Here is a 22,563-nt window from a genome sequence, read left to right on the forward strand (position 1 = left end):
TTAATCAGTGATGATTTTTATTCAATGCTGACAAAAGCAATCTAGATGGACAGAAGAACCAAATTTTATATTGTCTGTGCTGCTCCTGCTTTTTCTTGCTCTCTCCAAAATATGAATTAATGTAGCAGGAAATAAGTCCTTTACAATTAATAGCTATGTTTCTGTAATATACAGAAATTGTTGTATCTTCTTGGTGTTAGCAAGCATGTATGGAGCATCAAAATGCTAAAACAAAATACGGTACGGGGAGAACTTCGCTGACTCCACCTCTTTTTTCTAGCTCCTGTGAGCGGAAATGATCTGTTGGTGTTACATTGTTCTGCCTTTGACTCTGAATCTGATATGCCATCAGCAATACAAAGTGGTAAATCTAAACTTTGTTACAGTGTTCTAATATTCTGTAGCCTTTTTTCCTTATCCAACAACTGAATAGTAACTTATTTATAATATGCTTTCCTTAACTTCTCCAACATACCTCATGTAGACAGGTGTACTGCACATGGTAGGGAGCAACCTTCTCCTCTCCTTTTATTTCAACATTGATTTTCAATCTAATGGCACCAGAGACAGCTGATTTATCTGTTCGCTTTTCTGAAGAGCAGAAAAATAATATGTTAGTAACTACCAAGAATACATGTATGTCATGTAAAAAGCTTTCATAAATCATTCTAGCTTAATAAGAAAGTTTTTTTTAAAGCCAGAAAGTCCTGCTGTTGAGAACAAGTGAATTTTTTTTCATACCTCACATATGGTTCAGGCCACGAAGCAGAATATCAAACTATGAAGTACAGAATTTTCTTATTCTTATCTGCAAAATTCAAACCAGGCTGCATAGCACTTTGTTTAACACTTTTCCCTTTTCAATAAAAATTATTTCTATTTTCTATCTGGTATCTGTACTAATTATTATTATTTTCATTATTGATATTTTCCTCTAGTTATGAAGACTTTAGCAACAACTTGAACTACTATGTCTGAGAGAAACTCAAAATGGTCTTAGCAGAACTCAATTACAGAGCTAAGCTGAATCCTACTGAAGAAATTATATGAAGAACTTTGTTTACACTATCTATACTAGTCCGTTTAGTTGCTGTCACTCATTGTGGAGGTTACTGATCTTTTTGACTCCAATTTTCACTTTTCCAATCCACTGTAGCAGTATAACTGAGTCAATAGGTATTACAATTTTTATGATTATTTCAGAAAGTGCTGTGACTGTGAGTGGTCATGACAGTACAATTAATAAGAATTGGTATTCCACAAATCCAACTGTTTTATTTCAATCTTCTTTCTTCTGTATGATGTGACATAATGCAGTTGTGTCAATGTGTGTATGTATCAGAATAAAATAAAACATTCTTTTAGAATAAGAATAAAATAAGAAATTAAATACTTCCCTAACACTTCTATATATGTCCCTGGGAAATGAAACGCTAGACAAGGAAACAATGATTGTTGATCAGGAAACAAATGCTCTTCAATTTCAAAAATTCTGTCACATAATCCACCTGAAGTTTTCACAGAGCAGGCAATCTAGATAAAAATGTTGCTATCACATTTTATTATCAAATATAGGAAGTTAACTTTTAAAGGGCTACTGCAGAACATTTAGTGCACCCAAAAGGATTTTTAGAATTAAAGAACAGTTGTATGCTTAGATTTAGATAAAGGAAATACATTCTGAGACACACTTTCATTGATTTATTTCTGGTTTAAAGAATAGTACATCTTAAGACATGTCCAGACGAGAAAGTGCAGTCATTAAGGACGGCAGAGAGCATCCTGAGCTTCAGGAGGCTGTCTTCAGTTTGACTCTGCATGTAAACACATTTGACATGTACAGAACAGAAAACTCAAGCAAGCAAACTTCATGAAGAACCACAGGTTTAAACACAGCGAAAAACAAAGATGATTAGGTCCAGAATGGCATATAAATATTTTTTTTAAATATGTGATAAAATGGGTGTGGACAACAAGCAAAATATTTGCTAGATTTTTCTATGTATCTTTGTAGATGTATTTCCCACAGAATGCTACTGTGAATTGACTCATCTGGAATGTTGGGTTTTCTTACATATTTTTAATTTTGCATTAAAATTAAATATTTTTCTTTGATATTTTTGTGATTAGTCTGCTCTCTGTAATTGTGATGAAAACTCTGGATGAAAAACTAAGAAAGTATCTTTCATTTTCAAATAAACCTGTAATATTTAAGATTTTAAAAGTCATATATTAGTCCCAAAGCTATATATTTTGAAGTACCAAATCTACAGGTACTGAGATTCTACCTAAATTTTTTTTTAAAATGAGTAAGAATCATACCTAAATTATACCATACATCCATTTCTCCACTCAGTGTTCTTACTTCAATGATTGTTTGCCCAAGGAAGTCATCTGATTCCTTTTTGAAATGTTGTTTCACTCTAGATTTGATGTCATCATCTTCATCCCATACTCTCACTTTTATTCTATCTGTAGAGTTATGGCATTCACTGTAAAAATAATAATAAAATACAAAATACGAGTGATACATAAGTTACAAACATTTGTACTGCTGTCTAATTAATTGTCCTCAATTTCCATACACTTGCTTAGCTGCACAAAGTGACAGAATACAAGCAACCTGCAACATTCAATGGAATAAAAAAGGCCATACCATTGCCAGGGACGAAACTACAATTACTATATATAAGAGAAAGTAAAGAGATCAACTTGACTGAATTCTATAAACATACGGATTGTATTAAGAAATACCAAGATCTCATTAAAATTATTAATTACTTTAAAATGTGTACTTCTTGATGCGATTATTTAACAAATATCTTAGGTACTTGTTAAGATACAGTTAGATCAGGTTTATTCATTTAGGAATGCTATGTGAAATGCTACAGTAGACTACAAAAGTAGTAGCCTAGAACGTTATAATACAAAAAGTGAGGAAAATTTTAGAGAATACTTCCAGTACATGGCAGGAATTTTTTGAAAAAAACCCACAACAAATATGCACAAACGTCACAGCAATACAAGACAGGCAATCAGAAAAACCTAGGGAAATAAGTAGCTGTTTTCTTTAAAAGATATATTACTTTTCTCCCAGAGCTCCATTCCCTGGTAAGGAGAAAGAGTAGGGACAGACTACCATATACTAAAAAATTCCTTGCAAATTTAAGTGGCTTACTAACCCCTCATGAGTTGAGTGGATTTGAGAAACTACTGTATGTATGAAAGAGTGAGGTGGTTTCACTTGCAATCTGCAGAGTTCCAAGTAGATAAAAGTTTTTACTGCCAGCTCCATGCTGCATATATTTGCACAGAAATGGAAAAGAAACTCTACTGCTGCTGATTCCTATCAGCCACAATGAGGACTGTTTACTATTGGTCAGTGTTGGCTTCTGATGACTTCATTGGAACATCCTAACACTGACTGCAGAAGTAGGTGGTAGTGAAAAACTTTCTGATGACATTTAATGGCTAGCATAGACCTGGCAGTCGTTATAAACTACGTCATACTCATGCATCTGTACTAACCGGGGCTTTTTTCATATCCATTTCTTTTGTTATCTTTAAACATAGCTTTAAAGTGTAGCAGCAAATTTTCATCTTCAGCAAGGTCTTAGTTTGACACTAGATTAAGAGTTCTTACTTGAATTCTATTCCAAGCACTGTCACTGCTCAGTGATCTGTCTCAGCATTCCCAGCATTAAAACAGTAATACTATAACTTATCTCCCAACTGGCACCCCTCAGGGGTTTTCTAAGAATTAATTAGTGGTGGTAATGGGCTTTGGAAATACAAAGTGCTTTAAATGGTGTTATTACTGTCAATGCCAATCAGTCACTAAAAATGGCATGAGCAGCTTCTACTCTGCCTCACTGTGACATTATTCAGCATCATAGAAATGCTGGTGTCTGTTTGTGTTCCAAATTTTAACATTGCAGATATCTGTGGTAATTAAAAAACACATTGTTCTGTGATTAGCAAAACTAATGAAGCTTAGATTCCTTTTGTCTTATGACTGCTTCCCTGACATCTAACAAACTGCAATCACCTACTGAATCTTCTCCCATAATTGGGATTTTCATAAATTACTCCTTCATACGGACTCCCTGGTGTCTATTATGGGGTGAGCTCATACTGAGGACACTGCTAGGATCTCGTCTATCTGACCACCTATTTTCATAGAACATGATGGACATAGAAAATATAGGAAAATACAAATGGATCAAATAAACATCTTTGCCTTAAGAAACCCGGCAGAAACCATTTAGTTTTCCTAAAATGTAACCCTGAATTATTGCTTTACATTGCTAGAGTCCGGAATTGCATTTAGTTGTCCACACAATAGAAATGTTAAACATGGTATTTCTAGAGTGGCATAGGGAGATCCATCCCTGGTGAGGCATTTACATGACACTCATCACCATATCTGTGCTATCAGTAGGAATCTTGTTCCTGCTTTTTTCTCAGGGAGATGCTGCATAAAAAAAGGCACTAAATGTCACTGCATTACACATACCATAATTTTATTCTCCTAAGACAACACCAATTTCCCTCTGATATATTTATTCAGATGTCAGGACGACTGCACTTTTCCCTGATATCCTCATTTGCCTCTCCCACATCTTTTTCTCCTTTAATCTTAGGTCAGTGACACATGATGAGACCTATCACAAGCAATGTGTTTACCAGCATGCTCATCTTCGTGTCTAACCCCCGAGCTCTGCTATGTGTTTGTAACATTCCTGTGCAAGACCCCAAAACTAGCATAGATTACTGATGCAAGAATGGAAGGGTGGATGAACATGTATTTCTACTGACCTGCCCTGTGGCAGTGAGACTGCAGGGAGATTTACTATTAAAGTTACAGAGCTTTCTCTACATGATTCTACTTACCTGCTCAGCCTCTCAGAAACAGCACAATATAATGAGAGGCACATTCTGCTTTAGTCACTGGTAATATCTGTGCAGAAGCTCTGTGGCTTTGTAAAAAGCATTGGGTGGGATTCCTGCTTCTGCTTACTCTGTCCAGGAAAATCAGCCCAGGGAATTCAAGGCAAAGACAACGTACGCTATTTTGAGTGTTCCTCTTCTAGGCACTCTGCTGTATATGCTCAGTAAAAGTGTTCACTAAAGTGTGACAGAGGAAGATAAGAAGTGAATTGTTCTTTAGCACACAGAGAATGAAGATACTGATGCTTTTGAAAGCTGGAAAAGCTGCAGTATATTCAGAGATACTAATAGAAGAGATAGTTTTAATAATTTATGAACCATCTGGTGACTCTACATTACTTCTGCATTTACAGAATGCTGCACAGGCATGAAATAATCCTCACAGAATTCCTGCTTATTCTAATGCTAGAATAATAAAAAATGTAATAAAAAGCTATCTTTACTATAGTAGCCCCATGTAAATTTGACATTAGGTGCAGTGGCATGACCTGATTGTACATCTCATCTAAGAGATCTGCACGAAGTGTTAAAATAACAACTAATTGATACTATGCTACTTTCAGAAATAAATGCAAATGAATGAAGCAGCCAGTAAAGAATGTACGGAGACTAATTTCCTACTCTTTCAAAAAGAAATATATTCATCATCACAGCACTCTTGCCTTGTAATCTTCAGTAAAAACTCATACATCCACTAAGAAATTTGCATACTTTGAATAGTTAGTCTAGGTGGAGAGGGTTTTTTCCCCCTACTCTACAGAAGTGTTATATCTATAACTTAAGGAAAATATTTTTTTTTTAATATGTCCTACTGACATTCTGTAAGCAATCAGCAGACAAAGTAGGTTATGTCTGAGGTGTAGAAAATGAACTTGACTGACAAGCCTTTGCAATACTTTTGCTTGCTCTTCCAGTTTTGCACATTTTGTAGCTTACCATTTTTTTTTCTAAATCAACTTTTAACCAATCATTTCACAAATAAGTAGTCTAAAACTCAAACACACTACTTTTAATCAGAGCTCCAAAGAAGTGGAGAAAAATCTTTCCTGTCACAGACAAATCTGTTTAGAACTGGTCTCGTATTCCCTCAGCACTCATCAATGTAGTTCAAGAGCAGACAGATAGTGGTAGAAAAGCTTTGGAGAATTTGTACTCTAGTAGGAAACTTTTCAATGCCACAGCCAATGATCAGGTTCTTTTTAAAAAAATATCCTCAAAAGTGACAGAACAAAAAAATGTTAAAAAGGGAAGCATTATACTATTCTTACTCCAATTTTACAGCTGGGTTAATGATTCACAAACAGATTAAATCACTCTACAAGTAGCTTCCTTACTTCTCTCCCATTCCTCCTTTTCAAAGTGTAGTTAGCGTTTTTTTTTTTTTCTCCTGAAGCTCTAGCATGCATTTTTATTCCCAACAGTGGTTATAAAAAACCTCAGGAAAGTGTGAGACAAGTTTCTTCTATAAACATTCTCTCTGCTCTCCAATGAGGCTTTCCAAGATCCAAATAATATTCAACTACATAACTTTCCAGAAACATCAGATCCGGAGCCAACATGAATTCCCAAAGTTCCAGAGAAGTCACTCTGGTTAAGACTTTTTAATTTGTTTTCAATAGACTACTTCAGCTGACGACTGTCAGCCTGCCTATGTAAGAGCGTTTGCTGAAGAATCGCTGTGGTGTACTGTAATTGAAGTACCTTATCTCCTTATCTTTGTTTTTTGCTGTGTTTTGTTTTCAGTTTCTTTCTCTGTTAGCTTCTATTTCTGTTTAGCCTGTTAAAAAAATACCTGAATTCTTTTTGGACATACACTCAACTAAGGTATGTAAAGAACGCATGATACGTACCACTTGGTACCACAGATACACTTACTATTCATATCATTATTTCAAATGGATATTGCTTTAGTTGTAGACCATTACATATACCTTAGATGTCTTCCACAAACTGAAGTAATAGATTTTGAAAGACGGTATTTTGTTCTTTTAAGTGCTATATTCGTTCAGTGAATCAACACTGACTTAATTGGAAAACAGATAAAAATCAAGGTGTCTTCTGGCTGCACAAAAAAGTAGTTAAAAATATACCACCACTACTTGTCTCTTTTCTAATCTAGACAGACCCAATACTTTAACAGTGTGGTCATGGGCCATGCTTTCTGATAAAGCAGAATGAGACTAATTATGCCTTTTCTTGCATTAGTTTACTCTGTTATAACAAAATTGTATAATTTAATAAACAGAATTGTATAAAATTAACCCCGACTGACAGCAGTTTGAAAAAGAGACTCAGACCAAACATGCCGTACTGTGGAACTGAAAACTGTTATTGCTGAACAAACAGTTTATCATTTGAGTTGGTTCTTAGAGGTGTTCTGCAATCTTGTTTTGGGCTGAGGCTGTGAGATACAGTTACTTTAAGTAGTAGGATGTCTCTCAAAGGCTTGGCTGCTTATTAAAGAATCTTTAGAATAGATAAATCCAGTAAACTCATTTGCAGGTTTCTAGTACCCAGTTGGTTTTGCACAGTATAGTTCTCTGTTATATACTCTTGCTTATGAAACAATCCTTAAGTTGTTTCAACAATTCTTACAAGACTGTGATTAGATATCACTGGAAACTGGAACACCATTTAAACAGTTAACCAATGCTGCTGTCTTCAGGTACAGTGAAGATTATACTTTTTACAAGTCAGTTCATTTGCCTAAGAATGTATAAAATGACAGTAGGAAAGGACTTTCGTAAGGTCCTCTTGTATTTTTTTTCCTATACATGGCTGCTTATAGTAAGTACTGCTTTAAATTAATCCACAAATCACTTCTTTGCAGTATGAATAAACTGTGTGAGTGTTACTCTTTAAGGTAATTCTAAGGAAAGAACATCCACAGCTGGATGCCTGAAATTCTCACTTCATCAGAAACTCTAGACTCAAATATCCAAAATGTGAAGCAGTTGAACAGCTTCTCTGACCAGAGAATTTAACTATCATGGTCTCTAATCTACACCAATGCTGTTTGGTGCTAGAGGATACTTCTTCCCTGTACTATCTCCTAAAATACATATCAGTAAGAATTCTCAGCAACATTCTAGTTTGTTTGAACAAGCGAGTATTTTATTTTTTTCTTCTGTGAGAAATTGTAAATCTTCTCTCTATTGGATTTTATGTCTGCATTGATATTTCCAGTATATGACCAGGAAATCATCAAGAATGTCATAAATCAGACAAGTTCTAACAGTTTAGTGATGACCATTATATTGGCCAGGTGGTCATCATAGTCTTCAAAAAAAAAAACCTTCTCATTGATCTAATTTAAAACAATTAGATCAAATGTCTTCATAAACTGAAAGGAATAATAGATATCCAATGAAGCTACTTATCAGAGCCATATGGTGGCCTAGTGACAGCCAAAATAGAAATAATAAGTAATGTAAAATAATCATCCAGTTATATGAAAGACTTCTGCATTATACAACTGTATCTGAGGTGTTAATGAGTGGTCAGGGGAAACACGGTATCTGCAAAGCCTGCAAGGCAATTTGCAGATGTGTGCTTGGTAGACAACACTGCCAGAAAAAAACCCTAGATTTCTGTACTTCAGCAATAAACTGTTGAAATTAGTCAAGGAAAGAATAAGAGTGGAGAAGAGTTTTATAATAGTGTATAGATCTAAAAGTTTGTACAAGGCTGAGAACTATACAGCCAAAATATCGCTTCCTTGTAACTAAAAATTGAAAATACAGTTCCTTTTCTCGTATCAGATGCCACACTCGACAAGAAGAGGGAACGTGACAGACAACTGCAAGACTCTTCCTTTGCTCTGGCATTGAAAAAACTCTCCTATCCAATGAAACTGTTGTTTTATTGAAAAAATAAAACCTGCTCTGTTATCTCCTCTCTAATAATGCCAATAGAAAGCATCAAAGCCCTTATCACCTATATTACATTCACTAAAGGAGCATCTGCTGGCCTATTTACTTCTCTATCTTGTGTACAAAAATATATACTTTTCAAGAAAAGATGTATTCTTCCTCTGACAGCTTTGATTTTTTTACTGAGATGCATACATCTGTACAGAAGCTCTACTTTAATTATGGTTTATGAGTTCCCATGTTAAAATCTATGCTAGTATCGCACAGTCATTCAGCAGAGGGTTACATTGGGTTTTGATAGAAACATTCACTCTCCGCTTCCCATACAATCATATTAGGGTTATGTGTGATTCTGCAAACCAGAACTCGGCCCTCACTCTGTCTGCTCTGACAGAGCAAATGCACAGTGGGGAGCCAATGTTTTTTCCAAGTTCTTGTTTTGGAACAGATGGGGAGATTTAGATGAATGTTTTGGTATTATGAATAACTATATGATTGTAAGATTTTGACATAGATTTTATTTCTGCAATTTATCATTTAGAAGTTATAATGATGGTTAGTATTTGATTTTAAATAAGACTGTCAAATATCACTTTTAGACCGTAACTTAATTTAAACTTCCTCAGTCAATGAAATAGTTATATTGATCTACTTTGGATTTAATCTTGTGGTTAAACATTTATAGTTTATTTAATACACTTTAGAAATTCTCATATACTTTCAATTGAAATCCAACGCATTAAATAAGTCAGGGAGATAACTTTATTTTATAAAGTACAAGTGCTATAAAAATGATTGAAAATGTATTCAGTTCAAAGCAGTTACTCAGGAGATTTATGCTGTAGTAAGGTTTGGGGTTTTTTTGTTAATGTTGTTGCAAGAGCAGCAGATGATAGTAACACCTAGTGCTGGGTGAAAAAAATAAATTAATATTTTCAAGTTTCCAGGGATTTTACAGTAGCCCTGCTCCCATCTTTGAGAAAATACATTTAAAAACTCATACCAAATTTGCTGAGTTGCTCATCCAACTTCTGACACTATGCAACTCATATGATTAAATGTAAGAAAGTAATCAATCTCATACCTTTGGTTACTCACAGCCATTCAATGAGGTATGACACTTCAACTGTTACTGGAGTAACACATTACTTGAAAAGAAAACATGATCTGTATAGGGGAAGTCTGTAAAAAGTTTCTGAATGTGTATTTTCTCTGAATTCACTATTCATTTCTAGTACTGGCCTTTGAATCTGTGAAAGGAATGGGCATACATTGTTTAATATAGTTGGATTACCTAGTACCTTTTCCAGACAAATAAAAGTGGCATCTTGAGTCATACCTTTCAAACTCCCTAGTGAAATACTAATAACCTCCTCAACAATAAGGTAGCAGGTTTTAGTCAAAGTAGAGGGAAGAGCAAATAGGTGTTGTGCTACATGATAAGAAGGTAAACTCTCACGTTATGACACTGCACTGTCTCAAAGAAAACATAGCTCTACTTCAAACGCCTGAACCCTAACAGAAATTGTTTACATGGTTTATGTAGAAGGAATAACAACAACTGATGTCTTCCTTACAGGAGCTAAGGAACAGTGTTATAGACTGAAAACAATTATTTTACCTTGTGGTGAGTGGTTATTTTGAAATTGTCTGTTGCACACAGTGACTAACTAGAAATTCTGAATGTTGACTGGGCAGTCTGCAGGATCCTGAGCTGTTCTGCTGTTGCTTTGGAAACTCGGGGTTGCTTATAAAAATAACACATCATTTTTATCATCGCTGATACAAGGTTTCATCAAGTTGTATCAAATTAACATCCAATTCTGAATAGCATTATTAGGCATAAGCACATTAGACTTTTATAATGTAGTACACCAAAAGGTTAGATTATTATAATGTGTCAACAGTTTGCATATATTCTCCATAAAAATGCAAGTAAAACTGTTGTCTTTAACAAACACTGAAATTGTATATCCTTTTTTATTATTATAATTTCTTCTTTTTATAATTTGGAAAGACGGTCTAGGAACATTGACAGAACTCGAACTGGCATGAAATGATATTCAAACCTTAGTCAACATATTACAGCCCAAACCATCTACTTTGCAGTCAGTGTTGAACTTCCATGATATGCTGACAACAAACTATACCGTATTCAATTCAAAGATTGTGGCCAAAGAAAGGAAACAGGAGGATCATACCATACTCTCCACATCAGACTTCTGGACAACACAGCCTTGGAAAGGACAGACGTTACAAACAGCCCAGCCCAAAGCCCAGAGCATACCAGTTACTATCAAATGCCCCAGGTTCACCTAGGAGAATCGTAATGTTGAATAAAAATGCATTTAACTTACATGGTCAGTATCTGAGACATACAAAGGTATTTATAATGCCAACATTTGGTATGTAAGGTCAAAGTCTGAAAACTGTTACTTAAGTTCCCTAAAAAATTAGAATAAATAGACATCACCAATAGATCCCCCAGAAGACATAATTATGAGCTGCATAACTACTAAATGATAAAGTCACAATAAACTTCTATGCTCTCTCCATTCAGAACTTGCTAATTTGACAACAGTATCTTCTGTACTTACAAATAGAATTTTTCATCCCATACTGGATTCAAGTTTCCAAAAATAGTCTTTGTTCTCCGCTTGGTTTTGCCCACTTGCACAGTAACATATGGGTCACTTGAGCCAGTTTTGTCCTTAGCCTGTAAGCCCTGAGCACAAAGAACTGCAATAAAAGGAGAGAAATGTGCTTTAGCCCTCACAGCCTTCATTGCCAAGAAATAAATGAGACAGTGACAACAGCAGCAGGAAACAAAGCTCTCAAACTGAAGGCTCCTGAAATAAAGCTTTCTAGATGAATTTTTTCAGTGTTGGTTACTCTAAAGATAGACAAGGCTTGTCTAACTACTCTTACGGACTGTATGAAATTTGCAAATATGGTTTAGTAGAGTAATAAATTTAAAGATTCATTACAGAGCACAAAACAAATACTTTTTTTTGCCATGCATAATTCAGATACTCTTGTCAAACTTTAGTTTAATCAGCATAGCAAGTAAGATAATGTTGTTGTATAACTTGGCTTGAGTCTAATAATTCCCTAAAATTTCCATTCCTCTCCTCCTCCCCGAGTAAATAAATAAATAAATAAATATTTAAAAATTTTTTCCAAAGTTCCAAACTAAAACCTCCATTTTTCAAAAATCTGCACTGTGGATTATGAAACTAAACATGAGGGGCATGGTTATAGCGTTGTCATTTGTTTTCCTCATGTGAGAGACGAACCATGTGGATTTTCAGCATATTTCCTATGCTGTCACAGACAAGGTGACAGTTCACATCTATTATCATTAATTGTTTATATATTTGTCAGCCTTTCTGTCAGTTAATGTGGGTGTATATATGCATTTTGTGGCAAATATAAATGCACACAATTTGATTTTCCATCACAATTCATAAAACTGGAAATCTCAGGAGAAAGCAGAACTGTCAAACAGTAGCCTACCAAACCCAGAGAGCTGCAGCTAAAACACTTGCCATGGCTCCTAGCATCAGCAGAACTTGGTTTTATTTTGCACCTAAGTATTTAAACCGTCTCCGCAGTAACATTTAGTTAACATTCTCCAATGTCAATCAGTTTGGATAGTGAAGCTCCCTCAGTGTGCTCAGAAAAATGATTACATAAAAACGGCACCTTCTTACTCAGCAGATCAGCTCCTGGTGTGGGTTCAGTCATATCTGCTGACTTTAGTGAAAAAAGTAAATTTCTGTTGCTTTTTTTACACATCTTATTCCTGAAAAGACTAACTCTTGGAAATGAACTAGAACATATTTTGTTTTCCCCATTCACTGTAAACCCAAAGGGAAATTTTTAGAAGGCAAGGAAGCGGGCTCTCCTATTTATGCAGGAGAATTAATTGCCAGTTTAGAAAATGTCTTCCAGAATTGTTAACTATTATACTGGCCTGAATAAAAGGCAGCCTTAAGCATTCTTTAGAGGCAGAACTAAAAGTAAAAACATGAATTAAATATTTTCCCTGACATACCTCTCCATGTCCCCAGTGCTTGGTGACATTCCTAAAATTCAACAACTATTATTTTGAGTTTCATGCACTGTCCCACAACCTTCACAATGGCCTCCCTTTTTCCTAATCTATCTGACTCAATCTCAGATTTTCCCTAGATTTCTTCTGGCATGTATCTGATAGTCTTCAGTTTCATGCATAGTTTAGGTACTGCCCCAAATGTGAGTGGGCTTTAGTTTAGACTACAGAGCCACACGCAGCTAAAAGCTACTTACCAACTCTCACAGAGTAAATCATTCATGGTCCACTTGACAAATGCTTTTCTCCTTCCCCTGCTGAATGCCAGCCTTACATTTCAGCAGTTCTGTCTTTCAATGACCCTTCTCCAATATATAAACAAAATGCCATGGAATGGCACATGGAAGTACTATAGTAAAATTTTTTGAGTGCACAACGCAAATACATTTATTTATTTACAAGTGATATACACTGTGCTAATATATTATGTACATTATGAAACATACACAAGAGGCAGAGGTTAAAAAAAATAAGATAAAGATAAAATAATCAATATCATAAAAATATTTTTTTAAAAAAATTATTAATGTCACAAAACCCCTTTTGGCTCTCACAAAAAAATGATGAACAAATATTTTTAGTGAGAGCATGTGACTGAATATGCTTCATTGTTTTTGAAAATAATGATTTAACACTTTGTTATACAGTGATTTGAAGATCTGGGTCTAAGTCCAGTTTATTTTTGTATTCAATTTTAATGGCTGTCATAGCTGAAAAAAAGATACCTCACAAAGATACATAGATCTGAATGGAAGAAGTGCATCATTGGCAGCACTTACTAAATCACTACACTGATTTTTCAATGCCATCTACTGATTATGCAAAGTTTTTTGTTGAAATTCATCCGGTAAATTTCCATCTTACATCAACCAGTTGCTCTTACAAACTAACTGGGAAGAGTTGCATTTTCATATTTTTAACAAATGCATTCAAAACCCACTGGAAGTCCTCATTTGGAAGCTTTTTAAGCAAGGTAAAAAATTCCATTTCCAAGTTTCTTAAGTGTACAGATTAGAGGTTTTGTAGGTGATACGCATTGGTTTTGGCAGCAAAATCACATAGCAATGGAAACATTTCCAATCATCCGTTTTCATAATGCTCTCATGATAGCACAAGTTTCTTTTGAAATGCAGTTTCCTTCTCACTTATTGTTACAATGTCACCTTCACCTTGAAAGGACACTTTGAATGTGTTTATTTTTTAAAAAATATCTGCAAGGTAGCGTACTACTGAGAGCCACTTGTCATTACAGAAAAAGTCATCAAATTTGAAACACTTGTGTTTTTGTAAGACAAAAATGTGTTACTCATCTTTAAGTCTGACAACTCTTTTAACACCTTGCAACATGATAACCAGCAAATCTCTGTGCAGTACAGAGGATATTCATGGTCACTCCAATCTCATTAGTAAGTATTGGAAGGACCGTACAGAAGACTTCACAGTACCCATCAAGTTTGACTGCAGCAAATGCCTCGCAATCTGGCTTAGGAAGTTTGAGGTAAAGGGTAAATGCAGAGCAAAACTCTGATTTTTGTATTTTTATTTTTTTTTAAATGATGGGTAGAACATGATGCTAGTCAAGGAAGCAAATCAGCCGTCTTCTATAGCTCGGGACACAACATATACCAAGCTGTTTACGTGGAAGTACACATCTCAAATACCTGCAGGGAAGGACTACTACCATTCCCGATTAATATTTTGCTCGTCAGGGAGTCTGGATTCTTTTCCCATCTTTCTTTAAGATCCAACAATTAGCTTAGGTTTGCCTCTAAGTTTCTTCACTTGGCATGGGAAATTGTCTCATGAAGAGAATTCTTGCATTCTCTCTTCAGGGTATAGTCAGCAAACCGAAAGAAGTGTTTACTTGCATCTATTTGACACCTGCGAGATGAAATATTGTTTCTGCACTTTGAAGCTCCCCAGTAAAAGAGATTGACAAACTGGAGAAAGTCCAAGGGAGGGTTGCCAATTTGGCTGGGGGATTGGGGCACAGGACATATGAGAAAGGGCTAAGGGTGTTGGGTTTGCTTACCCTGGGAGAAGAGGAAGGCTAAGAGGAGGTCGAGCTGCAGTCCTCAACTACCTAAAGAGCATGTCACAGAGACTATGAGCTCCTGGACAACCTGTCTAGTTGAGGATGTCCCTGCTCAATGCAGGGGCATTGGACTAGATGACCTTTAAAGGTGCCTTCCAACCCAAACCTCCTATGACGCTGTTAAGCTGGAATTTTCTCAAAGGCACACAGTGAAATAATAAGATGTAACAGCTACAAGCGGCAGCAAGAGAAATCCCAGATGGATATAAGGAAAACAGTTTTACAATGTGAGTGGTTAATAACTGAAACAGCTTGTTCAGTAAGCAGGACAGGTTTGCCAGAGAGAATGTGGAATCTCCATCCTTGGAGAGTTTCAAATCTAGTCTGGACAAAGCCCTGAGCAAGCTAATCGAACTTTGAAGTTAGTGCTGCTTTTAGTAGAAGGTTTGAATATACTGCAGAAATCCCTTCCAACATCACTTCCTAAATTATTCTATGATTCATTTATTAGGTCATGATTCTGCAAAACTCAAGTCAGTATGAATTTTACTTATAAAAGAGATGAACCAACCCATTCAGCAATATAAGTGAGCTTTGTACCAACACTAGTAAAGTGATGTTCACCCAGCAGATAGAGAGTCTGAAAACATTTGTACATTTACTGAGTAACTTGCTAAAATAATGCCATCTATCTGCTCAGGGTATCCGAGTCACTTGTTTCATAAAGAAAAGGGTAGTAAAGGACAGTCCTGTATTTTTTTAACAGCATGCATGTGTTTGATCTTACAGAGGATATATGGAAAATATCTTGTGAAATACATTTGGAAAATTACCATATGTACAGGTATGAAACATCAAACACCCAGGACAGACTTAACTGCTCTTAAGTAGTGAGAAAAGTGTGTGTGTTACTTAAGTATACACTATCATTTATTTTAAAAATGTAACTTTGTTTTTTCACTCATTTTTATAAAAACTGACTACTAAAAGATAAAAATAAATTCCTACAGCTTATCTCCTTATCCCCCCTAACAGGAATAATGCAAATCCTGGAGAAAAAGAGAATATTTAATTTACTTTTAGTATCAGAAGAGGACTTATGTTTTTTCATGACATTAAAAAGAAATTGAGGCTAATTTAGATGTGAAATCTAGCCAGAGTCCTTTAATGTTTCACATCGCTTCCTTTCAATTCTTTGGTCTTTTCGTGTAATCTCTATTTGTCTCTTATCCAGTGTCGCATAAAGTCAGGTTGACCTGCGTAGTCAGCCGAACTTTTATTTAGGTTTTCTGTGCTAAGGTTTTAACTCAAAAACTTAAATGTCAAAGTCAGAAGACCTGGAAATCTTTATCAGCAACCAGCCTAATGCAGTTGGAAGCAATCTTGAGTATGTTCTGGGTGCACAGGTTTCCCTGGCTCAGCATCACTAAACCGGAACGCATCCTTAGTCAAGGAACAAGAATGGATGATGAGTTTCAAACCAATGGGGTCTAGAATTGCAAGCTGCACTGTTCTTAGCATTACAGTCATTAAAACCCATAAACACATTTGTGAACTTTAACTCTTGCAATTGGTGGCAAAAAGTTCAGCACTAGCACAGGAAATATTGGTAGGAGGTAGAGGAGACACAACATTTACTTATCTTCCTTCCTAGAACAGTGGAATATAAAGCAGTTTTGCCAACAGCTGTAACTTAAAACTCTTCCAGTTAGCTTGCTATAAATTCAACCGTTTACAGATGCATCAAGTATGCAATTGAACACACAGTTCCACCTCTAATTATAATAAATCTTATTCCCTAACCAGGGGACTAGGAAAGAAAAAGCTCTTAGAGCAAACAGTTCAGAAGAAAATTTACCTGTGATGGTTATTTTTGCTGACCATTTGGATGTTCCATCCAAAACACTTTGTTTCGCTGCTTTTGTATATTGTACAAAATCTTCTTTGGAAATATTAAACATTTCCTGGATCACTTCAAACACCTCTGGTCTATTTTTCTCTCTAATCTTCATTCTTTCCTTCATGGCACTAATAATATTCTGTGTTTTATCTTCTGCACCATGTTTGGAACTTTTCTCAGCCGCTCCTGAAATGACAGAAAAGGTCAATACTTTTATTAAAAAGTTGCTTTCTTAGTTCTTTTTCTCCTCTAGAGTCTCCAGCTAATTCTTGGTACTGCAGTACTCAAAGGAGATATGTGCTTCATCTGGATAATATCAATGATTGCTGAGCTGCCTGGAAAGCCTGACAGGTGGTTCTTGCAAGATGCAGGAAATGCAACATTTTTCATTTTCTCTTATTTTCTTCCCTTCCTTCAAATGTGCAGATACAACATCATAACCAAATGATAAACCATGGACACAATCTGAATGGCAATAATGTATTCATGTTGAAAACCTTGATGATTTTTGAGATGGTACAGATAAAATTGGAATATGCATTAAAATGCAACTTCCTTTAAGTTTTACTGAAAAATCAGCATAGCCTTCTATTTATACTAAATTATTTATTGCAGCTATTTTTACATCCTCTATTGCTGACAGTCTATCAACAGCTCTTTTCATGCAGTATTGATCAGACTAATTAAGACAATATTGTAACTTATGTTGCACAGGGAGTTAACAAGCCCCTTTCACTCTAGGGACTGATAGAAACTCGACGTGATTGAAATCAATTCTGATTTAATATTGTACCTATTAGTAGAAAGTGGTATCTTGTTGAAGATGAGAGGTCTAATGAATGTACTACTGATTTTTCTTAAACCTAATTTAGAACAAGCTTATATATTGACCTTAAAGAGCTTGAGATGTTAATTCATTTCTACAATCTACATTAGCAATCATTACACATAAAAAAAAAAAAAAATCACAGAAGCTTGGAGCCCATACGTCCTAGTGATTATGAGATGGCCAAAAAGATGACTGTGATAAAAATAAACCACAGTGAACCACATTAATTTCATTTTAAGATACTGTTATCATCAACTTTCTTAGAAATTGAGATTTAACCAACTATACTGGTCAATTAATTTTTTCAATGGAACATTAAATATTTTTAACATAAATGAAACAAAGTACACGAACCTCATTTTCAAAGTAGCATAATATTCAAACTCCTTGAACAATTAATCTGTTACAAAAAATATGGCAGGATGCTCAAAAAGATTTGTGTACTATTGGGAAGATTGGGATCCCTTAAGTGTATTAAATAATGTTTTATCTGCTGTTTGCCCTCTAGAGGTTCATTCTTTCAAGACTCAGTTGTTTAATGTTTCCAAATTGTTTACTCCACAGCCAATCCTATTTATTTTTTGCAGGCTCTCTCTCAACCTTATTATTTATATATTTATAAAAATTCTTCAAAGGCAATATGGTGCTCTGAACTCTTTGTTATGTTTTTTTGGGGGGGCTGGTGATATGGGCCAGAGAACCTCTGGGCTGAGTTTTTCTTCACAGAAGTGAAAAGGAAGATAAAAAGGATAATTTTACTTTGCGTGTCTTTTGTAGCTTTTCAGTTTTAGCCAAGATTCAACTATTACAGGGATGGATACATCTCTCATGCCACCTGCATGGTTGTGGCAACCTGAAAAGCAGCTCAGCTCTTAGAAAGTTAGCAGCAGCTTATTTCCTTGACAGTGGGAAGGGTGTAACAGGAAGAAGCGTGGTCAGCATGTAAATATCATGTGAAGGGGTTTCACTGGTCAGCATGTAAATATCATGTGAAGGGGTTTCACCACACAGGGGAAGGATTACAGATTTTGAGTGGTAATAACAGCTCAGGCCCTCCATGGCAACAAACTTGGAATCAGTTCCTGTGTGGTTGCTCAGAAGGAAGTGAACTGCGACCAAACTGGAGGTCATACAAACAGAAATACAAAGGTATTACACTTGAGCCTAGCTGGCTTGAATGTTGTTTTCCAGCGTGTACAGTGACAAGAGATTTCACCACTTTTAAGAAGCATCAGAAAGAACAATCTCTAACCTTTCTCTATTATGAGAAATCATGGAATAGATGAGGATTGCAAGAAACTCATAATCCTGGTATTGTCAGGGACACAATCTTGGATCGTGCTTTTCTTGCAATGCTTTTATAACTGAGCAGAAATAGCTTTAAGTAGCAATTCCTCTTTGAACTGTGACTCTCTCAAACAGCAGAAATAGATTAAAATGCTATACTTCATATATGTTAGCTTCCACAGGCATCTCTGGAAGTTTTCATTTTTTACTCTGCAGCCTTCTGCACAAATGAGAACACAAAGACTTAACTGCTGTTTTCTCTGATAAAAATGAATAAAAATCCTAAATATCATATCTAAATATTCTTAAAATCAGGGGTGATTGGATGGGAGGTTCCTTTAGAATGCACTACTGATCTTTGTTGTGCTGTAATTAGTAGAGTGCACTACAGGACAGACAATCCATGAACCAGAAATAAACACCCTATCAAACTTCCAATACAAAAAAACCCCTCCCAACTCCTTCAAATGTAATTCAAAAAGGGACTGAATGGCATCCAGTAACTAGGTTGGTGGAATAGAGGAGGGTTTTCACAGATGTTTGGTGAGTTAAGAAGAACCCAACTAACAGCAATAGAAAGGTTCCTTCAAACAGAAAGGCATGGTTACTTTGCTCATAACCAGTTGATCTTTGCTTCATGACACTACTCTTAAATCAAGATGTCTTGTATGTGCGTCACTCATGGTGTCAATCGATCTTGATTTTCTTAAATAAAATATTTCTGAAACAATGCATCAGAACAGGACAGGCTAGTCTGTTAAATCCTCAGTAAAAGTCCCCTTCTGATGGATAAAGTTTCAGTTTCAGCTCTGCTTTATTTCTAGACCATTATGTATATAATAGGGGAATTCCCACAACACTGTATAGAACACTTGATAGTTATCTCTTTGCCACAGAATACAATCAGTATTTTCAGGGAGCAGCAGATCAGAGTCCTGGCAAAGTAGCTCCAAATCCAGCAGTAGCCCAAGTCCTTGAAGAATGTGCAGACAGTAAGCTTCAATTAGATCCGCTGTGATCCATACAGATTTGTTTTGAGGCCCTCCTACAAGGGCCTACAACATTCCTTTTTGAGAACATCAGAATCAATTCAGTGCCCCTCCTCCATGTTTTCTTACTCCTGTACATAAATAGTGCTAAACAAGATGTGCATAAAGGGAGAAATTAAATTTAGGAAAGCCATTTCTACTTCCTACTTCCTCCGTCAACTTAATGAGAAGTTAGTTGGTGACTTGCACATATCCTGTTGGCAGCAGAAGTACAAGCTCATCATTCTTTTAACTCATTTTTAAGCCTTTAAGTCTAGGTAATAAAAGCCAAGTGATTCCCAGCAGAACTACGGTGTCAAATGACTACCTAAACCAGAGAGATCAATGGGCTGATGTGCAATTAATTATTTTTAGCTATTGTTAAAATGTACCTAGAGTGAAATAGGACAATTAGTCAATGAGAGTGAACAGGAACTGACATTATGAAAGCATACCTTCTTTTGTTACTGTCCAGGTAACAGAAGTTATTTGCACTTATTGAAGAAGCTACTTACAAGTATCTTCATTACTTTATACACTTATGAAAATTCACCACCACCAATCATATTAATGCTGCACAACATACTTTTACAACACTTGATTTTCAAGGTAAATATTCTTTTCTCACTTGCGAAACTATGTCAAAAGCTTAGCTGTCAAGCACAGCCCGGTTTTAACCACAGTGTAGAATCACAATTAAGCACAGTTAAGCAGTTTGATTTAGAAATTTGTCATTGATTAATGCTCCACAGGGTCAGCTGCTCTGGGAAATTGTGATTAGTTCCTGAACAATACGAATCTTCAGAATCCATCCCTTGTGACAGCTCCTCACATAGAGAACACAGCAGGAAGAAAGACCACCTGAGTGGAATATCTATGTACTTTTCCTACATGTAGAAGCTAGGTAAAAGCTCAGGAACATATCAACAGTGAACAATGTGGAGTACCTCCAGAGTTGTAAAAGCCCCTTCCATTCCAAAATCAGAATATCAGAAAGTTTGCAGGTCTTGACTTTCTATTGTTTAGAATCTTGTGTAGTAATTGTGTTGTAATTTAAGTATGGTTTAAATGCACCTCAGATATTTTTGGAATAGAATGCATGGTGGCTGGAATCAATTTGGCTGATGAAAAAATAAAGAAAAGAGTTGTTTCACCTTACTTCTGGTCCCAAAGGACTTGCTGACTACTTTTTTTCCCTTACACATACATGGTTTGGTATTTTGAATGGACAAGATCCTATTTACTGTTTCATATTCTTGTCTGTTCTACAGTATATTAATATGACTACAATAAGCATGAGGAATATTTTTTTTTTAATTTTTGCTTTGACATTTCTTGTGTTCTGAGTTAAATAAAACAAAAAGGGTTTACATCATATAACAAATTGCTCTAGGTGTTGCCATAGGCAGTGGGAAGTAAATAATATACTGATGTTACCAAACATTATTTTGTAACTGACCAGCAACATTCAGCAAGTGCCAAGGACAAAAGCAAAATTAGCAGTAGGTATTTCATAAAGTTTCTGGCTAGCTCCTCAGCCAATGAACATCAACATGCCTTTACTGATTTCTGATGGTCTGGCCCTTCATTTCAGGAAATATCTGAGCGTACACACAAAACCAAAAGGTGTGAAATACTGCAAAGCTTTAGCTGTCAGGACATACTCACTCTGCAAACAGTCAGCATTTAGAAGGTCTTGGCACTTCTCATGGCATTTGACACCACATTCTGTGCATCTCATCCCTTGTCTGGCTATGCCCCAAAGTAGACCTTCACATTCATAGCAGTATGTAGGAGTTGTAGCTGTCCAAACTTCAAAGTTATGAGGTGTAGTTGATGATATTGGATAGATCAAAGCCTGCAATGTCTTCTTGAAGACATGTATTTTCTGTTAGGTAAGAAAGAAAACCAATCAAGACTTCAGTTAAAGTACTGTTTAATACAGGTGAACTGGAGCTAAAGTGTCATTACTCTTACAATGTTACAAAATATTAGAATATACATAGAAGTATGAACTAATTCGCAAAATACTGATTTACTCATTTTGCCTTTCACTTTGAAGACAAAAGAACCCTAGATCACCATTTTGACTGATCACAGAAACAGGAGAGTTAAGTTGGAATCAGGTCAGTCAATTAACAGAGTTCTATATATTTTTTATATTTTGAGACAAATTAAAAAATTCATTAGCGTTACATTCACTGATGCATTTTAAGTAACTACCTAACACATTACTTCTGAGTGTTTAAATATTTCCTACAGGAACTTAGGCACAGTGCACAAAAGGTACTATGGTTACATACAGTGCTATCCTGCTCATCAAATAAAAGCGGTCAATTTTATGGTCCCATTTTGTCTATGTTGCTATAATAGCATACTCACTACTTCCTTTTTAAGCACCAAAATGTTTTTTGCCTACAAACAAGAATGACCCATACTCTCAAAAATCCACACTCGTTTCTTGGACTGTTTTGGCTTAGGACCCATGACCAGTTTTAGCAGGAGAACAATTATCAGCTATTCACTGATTAGTACGGCAAATAACCTG

At 35.6% G+C, this 22,563-nt stretch overlaps 1 protein-coding gene across 2 annotated transcripts in view; it reads right to left on the reverse strand.

Moving 5' to 3' along the window:
* Window positions 1-22,563, reverse strand: part of UNC13C (unc-13 homolog C) — a 228,370-nt gene that overhangs the window by 98,677 nt on the left and 107,130 nt on the right. For both annotated transcript variants that reach the window (XM_063345628.1, XM_063345627.1), the window contains 5 exons: window positions 21,684-21,903; window positions 16,830-17,057; window positions 11,420-11,561; window positions 2,323-2,492; window positions 476-591 (listed from right to left, as the gene is read on the reverse strand). In XM_063345628.1, coding sequence (XP_063201698.1) covers window positions 476-591; window positions 2,323-2,492; window positions 11,420-11,561; window positions 16,830-17,057; window positions 21,684-21,903 — 876 coding nt within the window. The remainder of the gene's footprint in view (window positions 1-475; window positions 592-2,322; window positions 2,493-11,419; window positions 11,562-16,829; window positions 17,058-21,683; window positions 21,904-22,563) is intronic.

Source organism: Chroicocephalus ridibundus, chromosome 9 (genome assembly GCF_963924245.1).
Source record: "Chroicocephalus ridibundus chromosome 9, bChrRid1.1, whole genome shotgun sequence".
Classification (NCBI taxonomy): domain Eukaryota; kingdom Metazoa; phylum Chordata; class Aves; order Charadriiformes; family Laridae; genus Chroicocephalus; species Chroicocephalus ridibundus.